The sequence below is a fragment of the Pelodiscus sinensis genome, chromosome 12 (assembly GCF_049634645.1).
Source record: "Pelodiscus sinensis isolate JC-2024 chromosome 12, ASM4963464v1, whole genome shotgun sequence".
In the NCBI taxonomy this organism is placed as follows: Eukaryota; Metazoa; Chordata; order Testudines; family Trionychidae; genus Pelodiscus; species Pelodiscus sinensis.
Genome location: NC_134722.1, coordinates 42,972,710 through 42,989,061, shown reverse-complemented (window position 1 = coordinate 42,989,061; position 16,352 = coordinate 42,972,710). Strand labels below are relative to the sequence as shown.

General features: G+C 51.2%; 1 protein-coding gene across 3 annotated transcripts in view; it reads left to right on the top strand.

Annotated features, from left to right (window-relative positions):
* LOC102451923 (polymeric immunoglobulin receptor-like) overlaps positions 1 to 16,352 on the top strand; it is a 105,249-nt gene that overhangs the window by 71,806 nt on the left and 17,091 nt on the right. Inside the window, exons 1-3 of one of the 3 annotated variants that reach the window (XM_075940366.1) lie at positions 452 to 733; positions 11,510 to 11,848; positions 13,722 to 14,039. In XM_075940366.1, the coding sequence (XP_075796481.1) occupies positions 673 to 733; positions 11,510 to 11,848; positions 13,722 to 14,039 (718 nt within the window). In that variant the 5' untranslated portion in view covers positions 452 to 672. Of the gene's footprint in view, positions 1 to 451; positions 734 to 11,509; positions 11,849 to 13,721; positions 14,040 to 16,352 lie in introns of those variants that run through there. The other 2 variants (XM_075940365.1, XM_075940367.1) reach the window with 2 other exon arrangements.

Sequence of the window (16,352 nt, the reverse complement as noted above, 5' to 3'; positions counted from 1 at the left end):
TCACAGTGGCCTGAAATCCTCCCCTCTGGTTGTCTACTCCAGTTAGGGTCAACACGCCTCCACCCATTTCCTGTCTCTCCAGTTCCAGTTGTAGGATTTACTTTCAACTCTGATCCAACTTTCTCACTCCAATCCAGCCTGACACCAAATCCCATCTTCCAACAAAATCCTCACAGCCCTTCCTTTCCTCTTACTGCTCATCCCCTCTGCCAAGCATCACTCATCTCTTCCCTTCCCCTGTGCTCCCGCCTTCTCCTCAGATTGGTTTTGACTCTCTCTCTGACAGTACATGACCAAGCATGAAACTGCAGACAAAACCTGATGGTAAATAGAAAGCCATCTATGAAAATCCCAGGAGGCAGCAAGAAACCAGCAGAAGAGGAAATGTGTGAGAGGAAAAAGGAAGTAACTTTGAGAAAAGGGGGGAGCAGAGAGACAGCGCAATCTGTGATCTCAACAGTAGCAGCAGCAAAGGGCTCTTAAGTTTTCACTGATGACCCAGGCTCAATAAGTGAACGTTTTTGGAGCGAGAGAGAGAGAGAGAGACAGAGAGAGAGAGAGAGAGAGAGAGAGGAAACCTGAGAGTCAGCCCGTGGCACATAGAAGACCCTGTGTACTGTGTGGCTGCTGCAGAATTAAGCCTCAAGGAAAGACTGCATCAGACAAGCCAACATGAGCTTCCAGCTGGCAAACGTCTTGCTGCCTCTGCTCTGTCTCCTTTGTCCGTGTATGGGTGAGTTTCCCCTTTGCGCGATGTGTTTTCATGGCTGGGTGAGGGTGAGGAGTCTCCCTGGCTGGCACTGGAAAAGCTTCTGGAAGAAACCCAACAAGAAAACCCTTTCTCCCAGGAGACACACAGCAGCTCTGTAAGTGGGTGACCCCAATAGCACAGGGGGACCGGCAGAGTGAACGGTCGGAGCCAATGAGGCTCCTGGTTTGTTTGGCTTCGGGGCTTTTGCCTTTGTTTACACAGAGTGCAGAATTAGACTCTTGAGCCGCCCCAAGGTCCCCAATTTCTTGGTCCATTTAGGACTCCACCATGAAGAAAAAAAGTGCATGTCTTTGTATGAGAGCTGTTGGATTGTCTGTAGTGCGTCACCAGTGATGTAAATGAGCGAGATTAGAGATAAACACGTATAGTTCTCAGAGTCTGTTTCAGCAAAACCAACAAGGAGTCCGGTGGCACTTTAAAGTCTAACTATATACTGGGGTTATTACAGTATATGCTTTGGAAGCTAGAACTCACTTCCTCAGATGCTGAAGAGAACAAAAGAGAAAGAAGAACAAAGAGAGAAAAAATGTTTAGCTGTCTTTGTTTTTAAAGTTGGTGGCGTCGATGCATTGAAACAAGTTGTGCACAGTCAGTATCGCGGTTTCCCTTGCTTGGGTAGATCAGTTTCAAATTTGCATAGGCTCAAGGGTCTGTGTGTATGACGTGATTTCAGGATCACGGCCTTGTGATTTGCATGGCTCTTTCACTCAGAATAAGCAAGAGACCATTTTTTAAAAGTAAGCTAATGTGACTATAACCCCCAGAATTGATCGGAAGTGGGATGGTGGTGGAGGGTGGGATGGTGGCGGAGGGGAATGGGACTTAGATGGCAATTTCCAAAAATATTTTAATTGTATCAGTTGCCCATTGACCAGATTTGAAGGTGACCATGTCTCTTTAAATCCAAGCAGCTGGAATGCTGGGAACTGGGTTTTTGCTATTGCTTTGTTGGGCAGGACATATGATACAATCTGATACAAGAAATATTCTAGAAACATCTGAATGCCATCTAAAATTGCAGAGTACATAATGCATTTTCAGCTGACAAATCTGTTTTAAGAGACAAAACAAGTCAAAGGTTAATTATTGTGGAATGAGGTTTATTCTGCAAAATGGGGCCTTCGCTTATCTGCGTATTTCTGCCTTGTGCAGTATTGGGTACCCTGGGACAGGTGATGTCTGAATGTTCCTCTTCTGAGGGAAACTATCTGGGTTCTGAATAAGTCTTTTTGTGCAGTCCCCATTCAATAGGATTTCCTCCCATTCCCAAGCTCCCTGTGATGGGGGCAGTGGTGGATTTAGAGTTAGAGGGTTCTATGCTCAGCTTCATCTTTGGGCCCCGCTGGAGACCCGGCCAAGGAAAAGAACATTCTTTCTTCCTACCCCTGCCATTTTTCAGTCTTTTTTCTTCATCCTCCTCGCATATATAAGAAATAAGAAGTAAATGAAAGTAAAGAAGGTGGTTTGTGTAGTCTAACTTATTTTTCACAGGCCACTTAAAATTGCTGAGGGTCTCGGTGGGCCACTTAATGAACTTTCCAAATATTGTTTGAACCACTAGCTAACTATTGTAAAGTGCCAGAGCAGTAGCCATGTTAGCCTGTAACTTAAAAAAAGCTTTAAAAATGAGTGGTCCTGTAGCACCTTAGGGTATGTCTATAGAGCAGCATTATTTCAGAATAACTGACATTTCAAAATAACATAGTGCACGTCTAGACAGCAGGTCATTAATTCAAAACAATGTCGAGCTGGAAGACTTCTTACTCTGACTCCTGTAGCCCTCATTTCACGAGGAGTAAGGGAAATTGAAGGAGCAGTGTTCTTCCTTCAACTTCCTGCTGAGTAGACAGCGCCAAAAGCTGAATTAAGCTATTTTGACTTCAGCTGTGCAATTGACATAGCTTAATTTGACTTTTGCCCTGCAGTGTAGATGCACTCAGAGACGAATATATATAGATAGATACTAGCAGGGCTCAGCAAATACATTTGCCTGCTCACCCATGGCGAGTAGATTTTACCAGCTGGCAAGTGCAGGGGCGGGCTGGCCAAAGCCCGTACTACAGGCGGCGCGGCATCATCCGATCCGCCAGCCGGCGGAGGAGCAGAGCGCCGCCGGGGAGGGGAGAGTGTGGTGATTCTCAGCGCCAGGAGAAGGCGGGACGCTGGCGTGACATGGCCCCGCTCATTTTAAAGGGCCACGGCAGCTCAGCTGTGGCCGCGTGTCCCCGGGAGCTGGCTGTGGCGCAGCCGGGCCATACCCCACCCCACCGGCTCCAGTCCTGCCACAGCCCCCTCGCCGGCGAAAGACCACTCCCTGTCAACCACCTGGCTCCCTGCGCCCACTCCGTGCCCCTTTGTCTCCGCACCACCCATTCCCCTGCTCCCCTGCACCCCGGACCCTCTGCACCCCGGACCCTCTGCTCTCCCTCTTCCCTGCGACTCTCTGGCTCTGCGCCGCCCTTGCACCTCTGCACCCTGCTCCTATCCCTGCCCCCCAGCTCTGTGCTGCCCGTTCCCTGCACTGCCCCTAGACCCTGATCCCTCTGCCCCTCCCGTTCCCCACGTCCTGTTCCCTGCATCTCCACCGCACCCTGCTCCCCCGATCCCTGCGTCCCTCTGGCTCTGTGCCTCCTGTTCCCCATGCCACCCCTTTACGCCCCCCCACTGTTCCCTCCACCCCCCTGGCTCTGTGCTGACCCTGCACCCTGCTCCCCCTGTGGGTCGGGAGTGAGGGGTGCTTGTCCATAGGGAGGGGCTGGACAGGGCAGGGAAAAGGCTGCTGTGACCCAGCAGCGCGTGAAAGGGGGAGTTCACTTGAAGTGCCTTTGCCTTTCTGGAAAAAACAAATGAAAATGCTATTTGCTGTTTATAGGGCTAAAATGCCGGGACAAAAATGAAAACAAACAAAAAACCCCATTGCAAAATGCAAACGTGTAAAAGACAAAAAAAGGGGCCGGCCAAAAAATGTTTTGCTTGGGGCAGTAAAAAACCTAGAGCCGGCCCTGGAGAGGGGAAAGGGCTTTGCTGGGCTGAGGGGAGGGGAGGAAAAAATATGGGGAAGGGGCTTGTGCTGAGAGGAGGGGAGGGGAGGGGAGGGGAGGAGGTCAGGAAGAGAAGAAGAAGAAGAGAGGGGGAGGCACCAAGGGACAGGGGTGCAGAAGAGACAAATCCCCGGAGGCCAAGTGCAGACAATGAGGAAAAGGGCAGGGGGGAGGTGTCAGTGGGAGGGGGGACAGGGTGATGCTGGGAGAGGAGAGGGGAAGGGCACTGGGAGCTAGAGGGGGGAGGTGCTGGGAGAAGGCTTGAAAGAAGGGGTGGGCATGAGGATGGTGGGGATGCAGCAAGGCATGTGTGAGGGCACAGGGGCATGAGGGGAATGGTGGCAGAGGGTGGTGAGGGGGTGGGCATCAGGGAAAAAGAGGGCAAAGGGAGAGGGGCAGTGAGGGAAGGGGGAGGCACCAGGAGGGTGCAGGTGCCAGAGGATTCTGGGGGTGAAGCAGAAGGGCAGACACCTGCAGGGGAAGGACCAGCACCAGAGGAGAGAGGCAGGGCAGGTTTGTAGAGGGAGGTGTTAGGAGAGGGGATGAGGAGGGGCAGCTCACATGATCAGAGTGGGGCTACTGAAGGAGTGGGCACAGGGGGGAGAGAAGGGCTGATGGAGGGGGGCAGGTCTCAGGAAGGCTGTGGCCAGTGAGAAGGGCAGGAGTCAGGACAGCAGAGGAGAGTGAGGGGTTGGGGGGCAGCAGGCCCCAGGGGAGCTGATGGAGCAAGGGGAGGAGACATGGCAGCAGAGGGAAAAGGTCGAGGTTTATAAGATAGGGTATGTCTACACTACAAAGTTAATTCGAACTAACGGACGTTAGTTCGAATTAACTTTGATAGGCGCTACACTAGCGCTCCGCTAGTTCGAACTTAATTCGAACTAGTGGAGTGCTTAGGTTGAACTAGGTAAACCTCATTGTACGAGGACTAAGCCTAGTTCGAACTTACTAGTTCGAATTAAGGGCTGTGTAGCCCCTTAATTCGAACTAGTGGGAGGCTAGCCCTCCCCAGCTTTCCCTGGTGGCCACTCTGGCCAACACCAGGGAAACTCTATGCCCCCCTCCTGGCCCTGGACCCTTTAAAGGGGCACGGGCTGGCTACAGTGCCTGTGCCAAGTGCAAGCCTGCCAGCACCCAGCCAGCAGACCCTGCATGTGGCACGGCTCAAGCCAGCCACCCGATGCCCCCCAGCCCTCCGCCTCTTCCCGGGACCAGGCTGGCAGCTCCCGGGAGCTTGCCCAGGACCGCAAGAGGCGGGCACCCGCCTGGTCCAGTGCAGAAATCGTGGATCTCGTCCACGATCTCTGCACTAGGCACAGGAAAGTGGCCGTCTAGGGCAGGAGAGCTGCCAGCCTGGCCACCCAGGAGAAGGTTTGCATGAAAATCAAGGTGGTCCACTGAGACCCCCGACCCTGAGCCCTGAGCTTACAATGGCCGTACTGGGTCAGACCAAAGGTCCGTCTAGCCCAGTAGCCTGTCTGCCGACAGCGGCCAACCCTAGGGACCCTGGAGGCCATTTGTCTTGTGCCATCCATCTCCAGCCTTCCACAAACCTTGGGCAGGGACACCACTCCTACCCCCTGGCTAATACCACTCCATGGACCCAACCTCCATGACTTGATCTAACTTCTCTTTAAACTCTGTTCTAGTTCTAGCCTTCACAGCCTCCTGCAGCAAGGAGTTCCACAGGTTGACTATTTGCTTTATGAAGAACAATTTTCTGTTACTAGTTTGAAGCCTGCTACCCATTCATTTCATTTGGTGTCCCCTAGTCCTTCTATTATGGGATCTAATGAAGAACTTTTCTGTATGCACCCTCTCCACCCCACTCATGCTTTTATAGGCCTCTATCCTATCCCCCCTCAGTCTCCTCTTTTCTAAGCTGAAAAGTCCCAGTCTCTTTAGCCTCTCTTCATATGAGACCTGTTCCAAACCCCTCATCATTGTAGTTGCCCTCCCCTCTCCCACCCTCTCTCTTCCCCTCTCCCACCTCCTTTTCCCAGTCTCCCTCAGTTTTGTTCAATAAAGAGAGATTCTATTTTTGAACACAATTGTCCTTTATTTTGTACATCAGGAAGGGGGGCTAGGGAGGGGTAAGTGAAAGGAGGTGAGGGAGGAATGGGGTACGAGCCCCCGATGGGGAGGACTGGGCTGGCTCTGTGGGCTTCTGGGGGTGGAACCTCTCCTGCAGCCCCCCAATTGCCCCCTCTCCCCAGATGGCAGCTTGCGGCAAGTGCAGCCAGGCTGATGGCCGAGTGCTGTGATGTGCCCAGTGTGGGTAGTCTGGGCAATCCAAGCAAGGACTGCTTTGCAAGAGGGGCACCCCTGAGAACTATCTGTCCGGGTTCGGGGTCGGGTCCCTTTAAGCACAGCCCTTGGCTAGCCTGAGCCAGCAGCTCCACGCTCTCATCTGATGCCCTGCCGGCACTGCTTCCGGCCATCCTTAATCCCGGTTCAGGGCCCACTGTGTGTGGACATGCTAGTTCGAATTAGGAAAACGCTAATTCGAACTAGTTTTTTAGTCTGGATGCGTTAGTTCGAATTAGCTTAGTTCGAATTAACTAATTCGAACTAAGTTAGTTCGAATTAGTGCTGTAGTGTAGACATACCCATATTTATTAATAACTTGGGTGATATTTATTAATAATTTGTTAGTAATTACTGTTCTTATTCTTAATAGAAATTTATGCCATTAAAAAAACACTTTTGCCGAGGGGAGGGTGGCAAGTCCCTTTTTGTCTGGCGAGTAGGGTTTTCCATAATTTGTCGAGCCCTGGATATTACTATCATGAGCTTTCGTGGGTACAACCTACTGAAGTGCTACAGGACCACTCATTTTTAAAGTTTTATTGTAAAGTGCTTTGGATAAGAGTGCTTTACAAAAAAAATTATAATAAATTTTCCTCAATCCACCTGAATGCAGTTGTCAGAGCACAGCTTGAGAAATTCTGATCTAGATGAAAGTTTGTATTTGCATTAAGCTAATGTGAAAAAAATGTATGAAAATAAAATGTATAGAGACGCATGAATGGAAACATAAATGTTAACTTCCTCTTATAAAACGTATTCAATTTAAAAAATATATTTATCCAGATAGCTGTCTTTCTACACTTTTTCTTTACAAAATCATCTATTAGGTCATTGTGAGTAATATTCTCTAAAGGCACTTTCACCTGTCAATATTGCTGAACTTGTCAAATGTTTCTGACTCGTATTTCACAAATAATTTTTAACTAGTTGCAGTACAGAAAAAGAACGTTCACTACAAGCATTTGTGACAAGTATTGTTAAAAATATTTTCAGAATGGTTTCTACATTTGGAAGGGTTGCCTGCAAACTGCCACGTACAAGTCTATAGAAATGACCTGGTGATCTTGAAGCACAGACCTCACAGTTTGCTATAAAATGAATGAAATGTTTCACTACATCTTCAAAAAGTTTTGTGTCTATGTCCTCCTCTTGGTAGAATTTGCATATTTTCTCACTGTAGTGGTTTTTAGCATCTTCACACCATACATGCAAAATAAATCATCAGTTTTCTTTAGAGATTCACCTCTACTCTGCGGTTGCACTATTACTGTGTCACAAATAACATTGACGGTCACAACAATGATCTCTTTCCCTTTTTAACTGACTTCATTGTTTCCAGTTTCATCAAAAAATAGCTTTCTGTATTTTTTATGCTTCTCATCAGGTATAGCAGAGGAACCTATATTTTCTGTTAATGTTCGTGCCTCTACTTCCACTGACCTATAGTCATTCTAAAATTTCATGACAAAACTTGTAACTGAGGCTAACAATTGTGTAACATTCAATAAATTGGTAGCAACTTTTTACATTGATTTGCAGATAGCATCAATGCTTTAAAGTAAACGGTTCCACAAAATAGTAAAAATAGCAATATCATACTTTTCAAACTTTTCTGGTAAGGATTTTGCATCAGTTTTTGCATGTGTTTTTTTAGAATTTGATGTGGCTATGCTTAATAAAGTTCTCTTTATAATATCATAGTTCATTTTCAAAGTTAAAACTTCATCTGCACAAGCAGATCACCTGGTGTCACAAATTCTTTTGTCTGTCAAATCTTTTCCATTTGCCTGCTCCAAGAGTGACTGTGGCATACTCCACCAAAGTGTGGAAACCGAAAAAAAGGCTTGCGTGTTTTGAACAAAGTAAAAAAAATGTGTAGCTCCCTCGCAAGATGTGGCTGCAGCATTGCAGATTAAATTTAAGGAATGGCTTAAATTTATTCACAGTATAAATAAAGCAGAGGGATTTGAATGGTTCAGTCTTGCCTGTAGACCTGAATATTTTCCTGACATATTTGCAGAATTATCAAAGCTCTGTGCACAACAGTTTTTGATGTCCAAACCTACATTTTCAATGATTTCCAAAACCATTGTCTCTAGACATTCAGACGTGTGGGATTTTAGTGGGACAAAGCAAAGAAATCTCTCTACAACTTTACCATTGCCGGTCACATATCTTAAAATTAATGTTAATTGGTCTACATGACTCACATCTGGTGTTGAATCGACTATTATGGAATAGTACTTGGCATCCTTCACTTCATCAGCAAATTGGGTCCTTACTCAACAAACCACAAATGCTCTGGTAGCACTTTAAAGACTAACAAAACATGTCGATGGGATCATGAGCTTTTGTGGGCACACGTCATCTGAAGAAGTGGGCTGTGCCCACAAAAGTTCATGATCCCATCGACATGTTTTGTTAGTCTTTAAAGTGCTACCAGACTATTTGGTTTTTTTTAATATCTTAGTGAATTCGACAATTTTCTCAATGAACATGTGAAAAATTATTAGTATTGTGGCTTAGGGAAAACCAACTTTAACGCACCTACAATGAATTCATTACTATAACTGCATAGAATGATAGAACCATAGAGCTAGAAGAGACCTCAGAAGGTCATCAAGTCCAGCCCTACTGCCTTCGTGGAATGAGCTGTACAGCTAGTTCGGATTAGGAAACTAGCTAATCCATGCCGCGTCTAGCTGCGCGGCACGGGGTACGAACTAGCCGGTATTTAAAAATGGCGCCGGCCGGCTTCATGTAAATGAAGCCCGGGAAATTCAAATCCCGGGCTTCATTTGCAAGTACGGATGACTACATTAGCTCCGCTAGTTCGAACTAGCGGGGTAGTGTAGACATACCCCTAGTGAAATAGTTTTTCCTAATATCCAACCTGGACCTCTCCTACCACAACTTGAGACCTTTGCTCCTTGTTCTGCCATCTGTCACTACTGAGAACAGCCTCTCTCCCTCCTCTTTGGAACCTCCCTTCAGGAAGTTGAAGGCTGCTATCAAATCCTGCAGGCTAAAGAGACCCAACTCCCTCAGCCGCTCCTCATAGGTCATATGCTCCAGCCCCCTAATCATTTTGGTTGCCCTCCGCTGGACCCTCTCCAATGCGTCCACATCCTTTTTGTAGTGGGGGGCCCAGAACTGGACGCAATACTCCAGATGTGGCCTCACAAGAGCCGAATAAATGGGAATAATGACATCTCTGGATCTGCTGGCAATCCTCCTCTTAATCAACCTAATATGCCATTAGCCTTCTTGGCTACAAGGGCGCACTGTTGACTCATATCCAGCTTCTTGTCCACTGTAACCCCCAGAACTACTACTTAGCCAGTTGGTCCCCAGCCTGTAACAATGCTTGGGATTCTTCCGTCCCAAGTGCAGGACTCTACACTTGTCCTTGTTGAACCTCATCACATTTCTTGTGGCCCAATCCTCCAATTTGTCTAAGTCACTCTGGACCCAATCTCTGCCCTCAAGCGTATCTACCTCTCCCCCCAGCTTAGTGTCATCTGCAAACTTACTGAGGGTGCAATCCATCCCCTCATCCAGGTCATTAATAAAGATATTGAACAAAACCGGCCCTAGAACCGAACCTTGGGGTACTCCGCTAGAAACGTACCGCCATCCTGACATCGAGCCGTTGACCACTACGCGCTAGGCCTTGTTGGAGGCAAAGGTGGAGCAAGGGGAGAGTTAAAATGGAGGTTGTTCTTTCTCACCTATTAATGTTATTTGGTTCCCTAAACGGTTGGAGTGTTATCTGTTAACTCCCCATCCCTTCCCTGAGTGAGTGCAGAAGAATGTCTGAGGTAAACAGCAGGAGTAAACAACAGTGCACACGGCCCGAGAGGCCCAGAGACACAGAAGCTGCATGTGTCTGATCCTAAAAGGAGAGAGGGACAGACACACAGTGGGTTGACCACCAAGTGGAGCCTCCCAGAACGCCCTGCGCTCGGATCGCCTGGCCAGTGGACCTGCTTGGGAGCCAACTTGGGAAGATCAAACAACATGAACTGCCTTCTGCTTCGCCTTATCATCCTGCCTGGGACTGCCAGTGAGGTTGAGTGTGTGAGTGAGATTCCCCTCCCTCCCCACTTTTAACTGAATAAACAAACCCTTTACACTGCTGTGTGGTGATCCCCTCTCCTTAGTGTTTCAAGCAGTTGCAATCCACAACCTCTTGCAACAGGCCTGGCCTTCTAGCCAGCTTTCTATCCATTTTACCGTCCATTTATCCAATCCACATTCCCTTAACTGGCTGACTTTCCTACATCCACAGAGCCAGTTACCTCATCATAGAAGCTCATCAGATTGGTCAGGCACGACTTGCCCTTTGTGAATCCATGCTGACTATTCCTAATCACTTTCCTCTCTTCCAAGTGCCTCAAAATGGATTCCTTGTGTGTGTGTGTTTGGGGGGAGGGATGATCTAAAGGGTAGGTCATGTGTGTGTCCCCCACCTCCCATGCCCAGCCTTGGGACACCTGCCCCCTTCCTGCCCCATGGTACTTGTGTGGGTGCGTTTTGGCTGACAGGACGTCAGGCCTGGTTAGTATCATTACCAGAACACTCTGATGTTGGATGGTTCCATGCTCACGCGGCTGTGCTGTCTGCATGGATAACCAAGGGAAAAAAGGGTGGAAAAAGACTGTTTGGCCTTGCTGTGAAACAACGGGGGGGGGGGGGGGGAAGGGGTAGATGAGCACATTATGGGCCCAGAACCAGCCGCTGCAGTGTTGGTCCCAGAGTGCACTGGGAGCATAACCCAGAATGCAAAGGGGCGCAGGCACTATCAACGGTAGATACCCTCCTGGGGATGTGCTGCTTCGAACTATGTCCGGTTCCTGCAGACAGCGGGGACGTGCACCTTCGACTTCACAGCATCGGCTGCTAAAACGTAGACCGTAATAAATTCCACCTGATCTCGTAGTGTAGACGTGGCCCGAGTGCAGCTGGTGTGGCTGGCTGGAGCCAGGGTGGCAGGCTGGCTGATGGTGTCCCTAGGGCAGGCCTGTTCCAGTTGGCCAGTCTGAGCCCTCCCCACTAACTGCTCATGTCAGGACATTCAGCAGAGTTCGTGCGCGTGCACTTGGTTTCCTTTCAGAGACGCTTGCTTGTGGGTGCAGGCAGCACATGGAGACGCGCTCGCCCCCTCCCCCACAGGGCGCACAGCCACCAGCAGCCTGCCCCTTCCTGAGCGCCCCGCCCCGGGGGCTGGACTCGATGACCTGCTGAGGTCTCTGTCAGCCCTCGGGGTCTAGGAGTCTGACACGGAAACCTTTGGCAGTGGCTCATTGGCAAACCATTCTGCCTGATTTCATCCTTCTTCCTCTTGCAATAATTTCCAACAGTGACTCTGAACTTTGTGTTGCAGGAGCCAATCAAAACTCCATGGCTGTCCCTGTGGTGAATCAGACACCCCCGTATATCCATGCAGTGGGAGGGTCAGAGTTCACCATCAGGTGTGCACTCAACATAAGCAATCAAAAGAAGTGGTTTGGTGAATGGCATAAAACCAGAAACAATGTAACTGAAAAGCTGCCCAATTCCAATGGAACAAATCGAATCACACTGGCAGATACAGTAAATATGACTGTTTCCCTCACTGTGAAGAAAGCCGATGTCTCTGATTCTGGAACCTACGTATGTGTGATTGGAACCAGTACCCTAAATGAGCTATTTCCTGGGAATGGAACCCAAGTGACCATTCATGGTAAGTACCCGCATTTCTCTGCCTGGTCTACAAACCCTTTCAGGGGAGCTCAGGACACAGGCCTGGTTCCAGAGAATGGAGGTAAATTCTGTGGTTTGCAAAATGGTCCCAGTTCTGCATCCCAGGGATTTCTGTGGGAGTTTTGGCTGCCCAAGGAATCCAGGGTCAAGCTCTATCTAGTCAAGAAACTGCTTTAAGTTGGGATGTGAGGGCAGGTTTCCAACTGGCTAAGGCCTTACAGCAGGGGCACCACGAACTTTGGTAAATCATCCCGGGCCAGACATTTCTGCTGTATTAATGGAAGAAGTGCAGGGTCTGGGATGAAGCTGGGAGCAGGAGGAAGGGTGCAGGAGGGGGTTCTGACCCCTGGCATGGGGGTTGGGTGCAGTAGGGGGTTCTGACCCCTGGCATGGGGGTTGGGTGCAGTAGGGGGTTCTGATCCATGGCATGGGGGTTGGGTGCAGTAGGGGGTTCTGACCCCTGGCATGGGGGTTGGGTGCAGTAGGGGGTTCTGATCCATGGCATGGGGGTTGGTTGCAGGAGGGGGTTCTGACCCCTGGCATGGGGGTTGGGTGCAGTAGGGGGTTCTGACCCCTGGCATGGGGGTTGGGTACATGGGGGTTGGGTGCAATAGGGGGTTCTGACCCCTGGCATGGGGGTTGGCTACATGGGGGTTGGGTGCAGGAGGGGCTTCTGACCCTTGTATGGGGGTTGGGTGCAGGAGGGAGTTCTGACCCGTGGCATGGGGGTTGGGTGCAGAAGGGGGTGCAAAGGGCTGTCTGTGTCTGGGAGGGGCTCACACAGGCATCTCCCGGCTGGTGGCCCAGCGGGTGCTCAGGAAGGGGCAGGCTGCTGGCATCTGTGTGCCCTTTGGGGGAGGGGGAGAGGGTGTCTCCACACGCCGCCTGTGCCCACAAGCACCGCCCCTGCAGCTCCCATTGGCTGGTTTAGGCTCCTAGGTGTTGTTAGGACGTGGTGTGCGGGTTCGCTGTGAGGAAGTGGACTCCCAGGTCAGGGACAGATGAGGATGTGGAGAAGGGGCAAGTTGATATAACTCGGTTTGCTTTTCCTTGCCGTTCCCCTGACAGTAAGGGAGCGAGTGGAAAGTACTTGGATTCTGGGCCTGCCTCTCACTCCTGGCCGGTGAAGGGAGGGGGAAGAGGTGTGAATCACGGAATCCAAGGACTTTCCCCTCACTCCCTTATCTTCAGGGGACCGGGAAGAAAATCAAGCTGTGTCCCAGTGCCCACGGCATCCGCCACCCTGCTCTCCCGACTCTCCGCCCTTGACTGGCAAAGCCTAAAGCCCATGGCTGATGCCCCAGTGGCCTGTCAGCAGTTTGAGGGATCAGGCCATTTTCTAGTGCCCTCCAGAGGCTAGAGTAGGCCCAACAGGGAAGGATGTGGGGGAACTTTAACTCCTGGTACCCAAGGTTGAGGTACAAAGTCCTTGCCAGAGGGGATTTCTGTAGACCGAAGCATCTGGAGTTACCGGAGGGGTATAGCTGGGGGAACCTTTGATTGGTCTGGGGCCGCTGACCCGCAGAAAAATCAGTGGGGTGGGAGGCAGCAGGGGTTGGAGGGAGCCCTGAGGGCTGGATGCAGGCAAGTCGGGGACGGCATCTGGCCCCTGGGCCTACGGTTCCCCACCCCTGCACTACACGCAGCAGAACAGTGTCGACATGCGTGATACTGCTCTGTATGGGAGCACATGACAGAAGATCAGTTTATACCCTGAGCAAGCCGAGGAGATTACACCAGGCAGGTTTGCAAAGGGTGCTAGTGGCAGGATTGGAGAGATCCATTGGATACATCTGCCCCCGTTGACGGATTTCCCAATGAAGGCGCCTTCCTCTGTGATTCTCTTTCTGCAGAAATGACCGACCTGACGGTGACTCAAACCCCGGGCAGTGTCTGTGCTGTAGAAGGCTCAGAGCTCACCATGCACTGTACGTTCCAGAACATCACTAGTCTCAGCACCATGTATGTGCGATGGTACCAGGCCGAGGGGCCGCAGAAGGAGCTGGTGAATGGGAGCGATGTGCTCACAGCTCTGCGTTTGGAAAGTGGCCTTGCCTCGCTCACTCTGAAGAACGTGAAATCGTCTGACACAGGGCGCTACGTGTGCGAGGTGGGGAGCACAGCGAGGAATCTCTCTGGGACTGGAGCAGGGACCCACGTGACCATCCAGAGTAAGAGCTAGAACCTCCCCCCTGACCTGCGAGGGTGGGGCAATGCGGGCGAGAGAGCACAGGGGCTCCCGGTCCCCGAGGGGTGCACTGAGCCTCCAGTTCCACCGTCAGAGGGAGCTGAGGATGCTCAATGCCTCCCAGAAGCACTAAGCTCCTGGCAAGATCGTCCCCCCTTAGCACTGGCACATGGGGTCACTGGGCCCATTTAGGTCTTTTCCAACCAAATGTTTCACTTGGCCGCAGGCTGCTCTCTAGCCGTGTGCTTGTCCATGCTGCACGCACACCCACTGGCACAGTCAAAGCCTGCGTGTCCCCCTGGGCTCTGGAATTCAGCCAGTTCATGTCCCGTTTGGGGGGAGGGGGAAGCCTGGAGCTGCTTCCTGGGCAGCGGGTCTAAATCGATGGGGGGGGGGGGCTAAGCCACTCCCTGGCCTGCCCCGGGCTGGTGCCGAAGCTGGTGGGAGCTCAGGTCTGCGCCAGCCAGAGGCCAGCAGACTGGTGTGGGGGGCGACCAGCAGGCTGCCAATGGGGCTGCCGAGTGCTGAGTCTGGCTGGGCAGCCAGGGCGGCTCTGGGGCCCCTCTGGCCATGGGGAGAGAAGGGGGAACACTCAGGGCTGCAATGGCCGGGGGAGGAGCCTTTGGCATAAGGGGCGGGGCTGTGGGGGAGCCTCCCCAAAGGGGGCTCATGGGCCACCCATGTGTGGAGCTGTTGAGCGAAGGATGCACATTGCAGGGGCACTCAGAGTGCACATGGGGGTTTGCTGGTCCCTGGCCAGACACAGAGAACCCTGCCGGGCAGCTCACAGCTGTGAGTGGAGCTAAGGGACGCCGCACTGGGAACTGTGGGAACCAGGGGCCGGGGCGTGGCCAGGCCGGAACACTGGAGGGGGAGACATTCATCGTAACACGTCCCCAGCCGCGTCAGCCTTGGCCACTGCGACTCTCCTGCAGACGGTACTAGGCTGACGGCGAATCAGACCCCAGCCGATAGCCATGTGTCAGAAGGGTCAGGCCTCACCCTGCAGCGTAGATTGACAGCTGAAAAAACCCCACACGTGGGCAGCAGTGGCAGTTCAGAGTCACAGCTGGAAATGCCGGCGGGTGGCCGTTTTAATGCATGAACAGAAGTGAGAAGACTTGTTTGCAGATGTGAATTCAAGTGTGTTTCCTGACACGCTGGTCTGAGGACAAAGTGTCTGTCACTCTAAAAACAGAGGGATCTTGGTTCGAATCTTGGTTCCTTTGTCACTTCCCTTCTACTGCAGCCCCTGTTAGTGGGCAATGCCCCAGAGACCCCATCCCATGCTCCCGGAAGACTCAGTAACGCTCCTTGAGCATGTTTCAATGTCGGCCAATTTTAGTTTGTCCCCTGCCATTCACCCGCTCATACACTAGTGCGCCTCAGTAACAATGTTGAGCTCAAGTTTCCCTCTCACCCACATCCAAATGGATTCCATAGGAATCCACACATTTCTCTAAGAGCGTCTCCATAACCCTAGGCAATGCTCTGGTAGCTTGCGTCTCCTTTAGAGAGGGCATGAGATGGGATGGACAACGCTTGAAAGATTTGGCCTGTTCTTTCACATTCTGGATGTTTAGCTGATTATCCTCCAAACCGATCTGAACCCTTAGGAGGTTGCCTTCAGTCTGTGTGGCTTATTGTTTCTCCTCGGTGCCCTCCCATTTCTTGGGACCTAGGGCCTGGGCTCCAGCCTGAGCCCGGACAGACACAGCAATGAACCAGCCCGTCACCCTGAGCCAAGAGTCCAAGTCAGCTGGCGTGGGCCAGCTGGAGGTTTTCCTTTTCTGTGTTGAAATATCACAGGTTTACTCCTCTTCCTTCTTCCCTCTCTCCAACACGCAGCTCTTTGCTAATCTCTTGGGATGGGTTCGGTTACACGCCCCCTTCTAAGCCCCTCCTCCCATGTGGATCCGCACACACCCCATTCACCCACACCTGTCTTCTGTCGCTTTTTCCTCCTCATCTCTCCTTTCCCCAGTTCCCCACGTTCCTTTAAGGATGGTTGTGCCCTTCCCAAGCCTTTTTCCTTCTCCTGAACCCCATCCAACCCCGGGGAATGAGCTACTCTGATGGTCTCTGCAAGACCCCGGTCTGCAGATACTTTCAGAACACGTCGTACGCCTCTGCTCCAGAGAGAGCCCGTGTCAGCAGCTGATCCCAAGTCCCCAGCAGAGCCAGTCAGATTGAAAAGAACTCACAGTGGATTTTGCTGGACGGCAGGAAAGGTGGGAAGGGCGTCTATGGAAGAACCGGCTCAGATCAAGTGCAAGGATTTCTGGCCTGAACTGAT